Genomic DNA, 7,080 nt, shown 5'->3' on the forward strand with positions numbered 1-7,080 from the left:
ACTAAAACCATGATCTTTTCTAAACCTAACCAAGTAGTTGTGGTACTTAAACCTATCTCGAAGTTTATAATGAAAAGACAGTATGCATGAAACGAGTAGACACTGACACATGTAGAACTGATGCTAGAGGGTTATGTAGAGCGTCATGGGTTGAAGTGTAGGGCTGGCAGTCTAACCTGCACATTTAACACAGCTTTTAGGCTACAGCTTAACAAATACACACAGAGGGAAATTACAAAACTCACCATTTTTGGGACCTAAACGTCAGTCCAGTGAGGATGAATTATAGCCTGCACCTGCCTGTATCACTGCTCCCATCTGTTGCCTAAATGCCTGGTTTTTACCTTTGGACAAATCTTCAAATACAGTCAATGAATCAGTCTGAGATCTGCTCCTGACAAAGTTTGGGGACTCCCTCATGTGTTGGACATGAAGTGTAAGAAGTGGCAGAATAAATTTAATTTTGACAAAGTAATAAAACGCCTCTGTTGATATCCACGTGGTGTGGCTCCTGCTGCTGCTTAGCAACGGAGTCCAGCAGCTGCACTGCAAAAAATGTCTGTCCAAACAGGTCCTCTGGTTTACTCTTAAGATAGGCTATTGTCTGTTTATACTGTCCTGCATAGTTGTAGAGATGCAGGAGACATGCCCCCCTTTACATTTATAACATATGCTGTTGTCCTCCCACATAAGAAAGGAGTAAGGAGATGAAAATTAAATCAACCAACTTTATATCAGGCTTCACCTGATCACATCGATAATAAAGTGAGGCACCATATTGATGACTGCCCAGATATGTTACAGTCAACCTCAACACATTATTCTGTATTCTTATTCTGTTTATGTAGTAGTGCAAGTTAACAGTGTTTTGCTTGTATATTTGTATTTTATTTTATTTTATTTTTTTGCCACCGATGTAATTCTAATTTTATTTTCCTTTAGTTACTATTTTATTATTATTATTATTATATTTATCATTATCATTAGTAGTGTTGGTGGAGGAAAGTAGTGTATTATTGTTTTTTGGGGTTTTTTTACTTACATTTTACTTATACATAGCATTTGAATTACCTCTGGTGCTGTATTAATAAACTTGCCTCTAACATCTAATAATCTGTCTTTTTATTGCAGTATTTATTCACTTTGTCTAGCTCTTATGGTAAAAGTAGGGATACAATAACAAAATGCAAACCATTATAACTAAAATACCAACTATTACCTCAGAGATGACAACATTATTGAAAACTGAGTGTGAAGAGGATTAGTAATTATTACAGGGCTATTTTTATTTCTTTCATTTAATTATTTTATTATCATGATTTTAGGATAGGATATAGGATCATACATGTGAGCATGTGAAAACTGGAGCAAGATCACTTTTCTTGTGCTGCAACAACAAACTTGGTTACAAATGTTCTACAAATTGCAATAAATCTGTAGATTTAGAGAATTATTTTGAAGAAGCTAGTGAAGCATGTTAAGAAAGTAAAGGGAAAAAGATGGGGAAAAACTATAATTATTATTAGAATTTCATATTTAAAATTATTTCACAGAATTACTGTTCCCAAATTTCTCAGTTTTTGAGATCAATAAAGTCTATCTATCTATCTATCTATCTATCTATCTATCTATCTATCTATCTATCTGTCTATTATTGTTAATTTACTCGGTTTTTGTGTGGTTTTTTAAACAAATTTTCAGGTAATTTTCTTTTTTTTTAAACTCAAAGACAATTTTTTCAGGTAATTTTCTTGTACTTTTTTGTAATTTTGTTTCTTATTTCTCCCCATGTTTTTGAAGCCAAATTTGCTCTGATTTCAAAGGTTTAATGTATATGGTATATGTTACGTATAGTTAATAGATTAATATAATTTCATATTGTTTAGGGGCATATTGTAGGCTGTATATGTGTACGTGTAGCAAGTAGTCTATGTATGTCCACGTGTGTGTGGATACATTTAATGTATTTCTGGCTCGTGGTGAGTCATATATGATGGTGTTTCTCTGCTGTAATTCCTACACTACACTGAAAGCTTCCTGCTGTCTTTACCTCTGAGGTGTCCCATGTTGTCAGACCCACATCTGTGTCCGTGTTGACACTCTGTGGACTGACAGTGACCCACGGCGCGCGGGACATTTTTTGCAGCGTGCGGGCTATAAAGAGAGGGAGTGGCGCACTGGTTAACACTGAGGAGAGAGACTCCACGCACAGACAGCAGCACGGCAGCGCCCGGGATAACATGATTAGCGCTCTATTAGGTCCGCGACTGAGCAGCACTAGATGCAGCACAGGGATCATTGTGTGTGTGGAGAGAGGAGACACGGGGGAAAGACTTCACGCTTCATCCGCCACATGGATCTTCTTTGCCTCGCATTGATCTGCTTAAAGAAGTTACCCACTGACAGCTTTTTCAAAGCCCGTGCGTCTCCGGCGCTGGAGAGGTTGTGCCACCGCTCTCAGGTAAGATTATATCGCACTTTATATGCCTTTTTTCTCAGTGTTTTTACGGGAAAAGAGCTCACATAATGCTCAAGTTTATTATAATAGTAATAAGGCTTGGCATGATTGATATTAAAGTGCAAATAGCATCTGATTTTTTTTCTCCTCAATTATGTTCATGTTTTTAGATAAACTAAGAGACTCATAAATATCAAGAGCTTCTCCTTGAGGAGATGATGAAAGAGAAAAATCCAGGAAAGCCTCTGAGGAGTGATTCAGTCCCTTCCTTTCTCAACCCTGCCGTGAGCTACTAGCTCTGTCCTTCCTTGTGATGGTATTTGTTAACCTCAGGTGAACTCACATGAGAAGTGGGCCGATCCGCTCCAATGGGGTTTGACAACGAGACCAACCAGACTCTTCCAGATGTGCCCCCTTACAGCCTGCGGGTCTCCCTGCCGCTCACCGTGCTGGTGGGGATGATGATCCTGCTCACAGTGTTTGGCAACGTGCTGGTGGTCATAGCTGTGTTTACAAGCCGGGCTCTGAGGGCTCCACAGAACTTGTTTCTGGTGTCTCTGGCATCGGCAGACATTTTGGTGGCTACCCTGGTCATGCCTTTCTCCTTGGCCAATGAGCTCATGGGATACTGGTACTTTGGCAAGGTGTGGTGTGAGATTTATCTGGCACTTGATGTTCTTTTCTGCACTGCCTCCATCGCCCACCTCTGTGCCATCAGCTTGGACCGCTACTGGTCCATCACACAGGCCATCGAGTACAACCTGAAGAGGACGCCGCGGCGCATTAAGTGCATCATCTTTATCGTGTGGGTCATCGCAGCAGTCATCTCCTTCCCTCCTCTAATCACCATGAAAAAAGGACACAACGACAATGAACGTATGTGTCAGATCAATGAAGACAAATGGTACGTCATCTCCTCCTGCATCGGCTCCTTCTTCCTCCCCTGCGTTATCATGGTCCTGGTCTACGTGCGGATCTACCAGATTGCTAAAAAGAGAACGCGGGCGCCACCTGGAGACAGGAAGCGGACTGAGATGCCCAAGACGGCCACTGTCACTGCCGCCAACCAGAAGCAGAACGGTGTGGGTGCAGGCGATGCCGAGGACCACCTCTGCCACGAGAAGCTGAACGGCGAGCGGGACATCGAGCTGAAGGAGGGAGTTGGAGGAGCAGATGAGGAGAAGGGTGAGGTCAACGGGGTGGACCTCGAGGAGTCGTCCTCCTCTGACCACAAAGTGAACAATCCCTGCTCGATCAAAAAGAAAGCGGCTAAGGGGAAAACTAAACTGTGTCAAATCAAACCAGGTGACGATGGGGTCCAAAAGCGGGCGCCAAGCACCAAGGGCAGCCGCTGGAAGGGCCGACAGAACCGGGAGAAACGCTTCACCTTCGTCCTGGCCGTGGTCATTGGAGTGTTTGTCATCTGCTGGTTCCCCTTTTTCTTTACGTACATGCTTATGACGCTGTGCAAGTCCTGCCCGGTACCAGAAACCCTGTTCAAGTTCTTCTTCTGGTTTGGCTATTGCAACAGTGCACTAAACCCCATCATTTACACCATCTTCAACAACGACTTTAGGAGGTCGTTCAAAAAGATACTGTGCAAGAGGGACACTAGAAGATATGTATGATGGACTCCATCTTTATGTACACACTTTTTTTTTTACTATATTGTATATAAATTTAAAACACATAGACCATTGCTGCATGGTTCACTGGCTTAAACGCTCTCGGTGTAACTGCTTGGAAAGGCTTTCCCAGGATGAGCTTTACGTGCAGCATCTTTCAAAACACACCACCACCCACAGCTTCAACACACAGAGAGGTCCAAACAGAACAGAACAGCACAGTGGAACCATGTTTTTATTGTAAAAGTTATTTTTATTTTTATAAATGAAACCTACATAGTGAAGTCATATGTGTTGTACTTTATGACAGTATGTTGTGCAAAATGACCTGTCTTAATATTTGTCTTTATATTTTGTTGTTATGGATACAGTATTGTGCCATTTTGTATGATATAATGATAATGATGATGACAATGGTTAGGATGATGATTATGATGATGATGATGATGATGGTGACAAAGTGGGAAAAATGCTGGCTCTTTAAAGAATAAAACCCATTTCCCGAACTGGTCTCAAGGCTCCAAAGTGGGTTAAACTATCATTTTGATGATATTCTGTCATTGTGTGTGTGACAATGTGACATACACACACACACACACACACACACACACACACACACACACACATACATTTGTGAGTGTATCTATCCTCCCAGGGTCCTATGTTCATCTACTCAATATCCTCTTAATAACTGACTAAGAAGATCTTTCAAAGTGTTTTATATTTTCAGCAATGTTTTTGTTGTTGTAGAGTGCTGCAGGAATGAGTCCTCAAACCAGCAAATGAATTAGCATTTTAGCACTGATGGTTCCTTCCTCTTGAAGTCTATTGGTGTTTTGATAGGTTTTTGGTTAAATGCTTGAAGTAAGGTCTGTGGTTAACATAGGTTAAGAGAGTTTCACTTTTTGTGATACAACACAAGATACATCTGTAAATACTCCACTTACGAATTTTGAAGCTTTTACATGTCTTAAAAAGACAGTTGCTAGCGAGTGGCTATACAAAACTACAGAATCATCACACATCATCACACTAAACACAGCTTTACAGTGTGGTTGTAGTGGTGGCATTTTAGTCATGTGACCACGGTGTAGTTTGTTTTTAGCCTAATGCAACTGCATGTATGTTTCCAAAATCATTTAAAAAAGGTGCTCATTTGTGAGGATAATCTTTCTGAACAAAGTGTGTAAGTATCATAAACATTTTTTTGCAACTTTCAATGGAAAACTCCCATTGACTTCTATACAAGGGGCGATGCTATCCTCCCTGCTGGCCTACAAAAAAATTGTCATCCCTGCAGCACTCTATATGTTGAAATCACCCACCTGCAGCTGAAAGCATGCTGATGTTATATTCCTTGAAACCTACACTCTCAAATTTGTGGGTAAGATTTGACTCTATCTCTCCACAATGGCTAAACAAATTTTAACATTCAAATTGCACTTTAATTGCCATCACCCTTTCTTCTTTTGCAATGTTGAACTGCAAAACTAGCCCTTTATATCAAGAGGGATGGGACCCTGGAAACATGGGGATGACCCCCACACATTATAAAGGCTAAGACACAAGGAAAGGCAGCAGTACAATGAGTTATAGGAAACATTTGGATTTGAATTTGCTCTGAGAATGTGATCTGGTATAATGAGAGAATTCCCAAAAACCATAGCTATTTAACCTGTGATTCATGTGCAGGTGTGAAAACAAGGAGGACAAACCCACAAGTCTTGTGCAGTGAATTGTAGTGCAGAGTCCACCCCTCCAGTTGCAAAGTGCAGATTCACTGGTCTGTTGATTCTGACCTTTGCAAGAGATTAAACAGGAGCTCAGCTCTTAATGAGCCTGAATGGAGTATGTGCAAATGTTTTTTGGTCCTTGGATTAATCAGAGGTCTTTATTCTGATATGTAAGATTCCCAAAATTAAATCACATTATTAATTATTTTTTCATCTTTCGTGTGTATATGTGTTTGCTTCGGCTTTCAGAGGTAATTTATGAATTTACCAATTTTAGATGATGAATACAGTTGTTATGCGAGTCACGGGACGTAGAGATGTAACGGTTCATTTGCTGCTTTGTGTTACCACGGTATGCGTCATTAAGTGAAGACATGGAGCCTGTCAAACCAGAACCTGATAGACTGCTTTCTCACTCTCTTTACTCTGCTTGAGTCTAGCAGAACGGGTGAATAAAACAAAAGGGTGACTATCATCTGTGTGGTGAATACAGAAAGTATAGCTTCTCCCAGCGGACGGAGTGAAAGTAAATCCATTCCTTCTGACAGGCAGGATGGCAGGTGAACAGCACTATCCTCAGAAAGCTAAATGGTTCTTCTGGGACTCTCTTTGACTATATATATCCAGCACCACCTCGTCCTGACAGAGCCGGGTTGGTGCTCATGTTTCCCAGCACGTTTACAAAATGTGTAAGTGTTTAGGTCTGTGAGAAAGAGGGGGTGCGGGTGAGAATGTACATGTGTTTTGCAGCACATATAAACACAGAGGGTTAGCTCCCACCGGACAAACGAGCCTGCAGTCGTGGTGATGCTTCATCTTTGGTTTTGTGAGAGATTTTTGTGGGATGCTGGCAAAAAAAATAATCCTAGATTACTTCCTCTAACCATTAGGAGCCGGCTCAGATAGAGAGGAAAGTTTTCTGACTGATGTTCAGTCGCTAAAATTAAACAGAGACCAAAAAGAGAGATCATGTCTGAAAACTACACTGGAAATTGATAATAGGGGAATACATTTAGGAGTTAAAGTCTGTTCTGACACTGACAAAACTTGCATTTTTTTGTGAAAGGATGAGTAAACATATTGCATAATACAACATTCACATGCCCTTATTTACAGTACATTGGAGGATTTATGGTTGCTGTAATCATGTTTCCTTTCCATTCCTACAGTAAAGAAAATATGGGGTCAAGATCAACAGTTCTTCTACTATAAAAAGATAAAATAAAGTAAGACTATGTAACTTGGAAAAACAACAACAACAATA

The 7,080-nt window shown here is 40.6% G+C and overlaps 1 protein-coding gene across 1 annotated transcript; it reads left to right on the plus strand.

The window, feature by feature from the left end:
* Positions 1–2,209: 2,209 nt before the first annotated feature.
* Positions 2,210–4,643, plus strand: adra2a (adrenoceptor alpha 2A). The gene is made up of 2 exons (XM_042485884.1): positions 2,210–2,461; positions 2,629–4,643. Exon 2 carries the CDS (start codon positions 2,827–2,829, stop codon positions 4,084–4,086), a length of 1,260 nt encoding a protein of 419 aa, XP_042341818.1. The 5' UTR covers positions 2,210–2,461; positions 2,629–2,826; the 3' UTR covers positions 4,087–4,643.
* The last annotated feature ends 2,437 nt before the right edge of the window (positions 4,644–7,080 follow it).

Source organism: Plectropomus leopardus, chromosome 4 (assembly GCF_008729295.1).
Source record: "Plectropomus leopardus isolate mb chromosome 4, YSFRI_Pleo_2.0, whole genome shotgun sequence".
NCBI lineage: Eukaryota > Metazoa > Chordata > Actinopteri > Perciformes > Serranidae > Plectropomus > Plectropomus leopardus.

What these genes read in the sequence shown, in the direction of transcription:
- adra2a (XM_042485884.1), top strand. Translation starts at nt 2,827, where the DNA reads ATGGGGTTTGACAACGAGACCAACCAGACTCTTCCAGATGTGCCCCCT.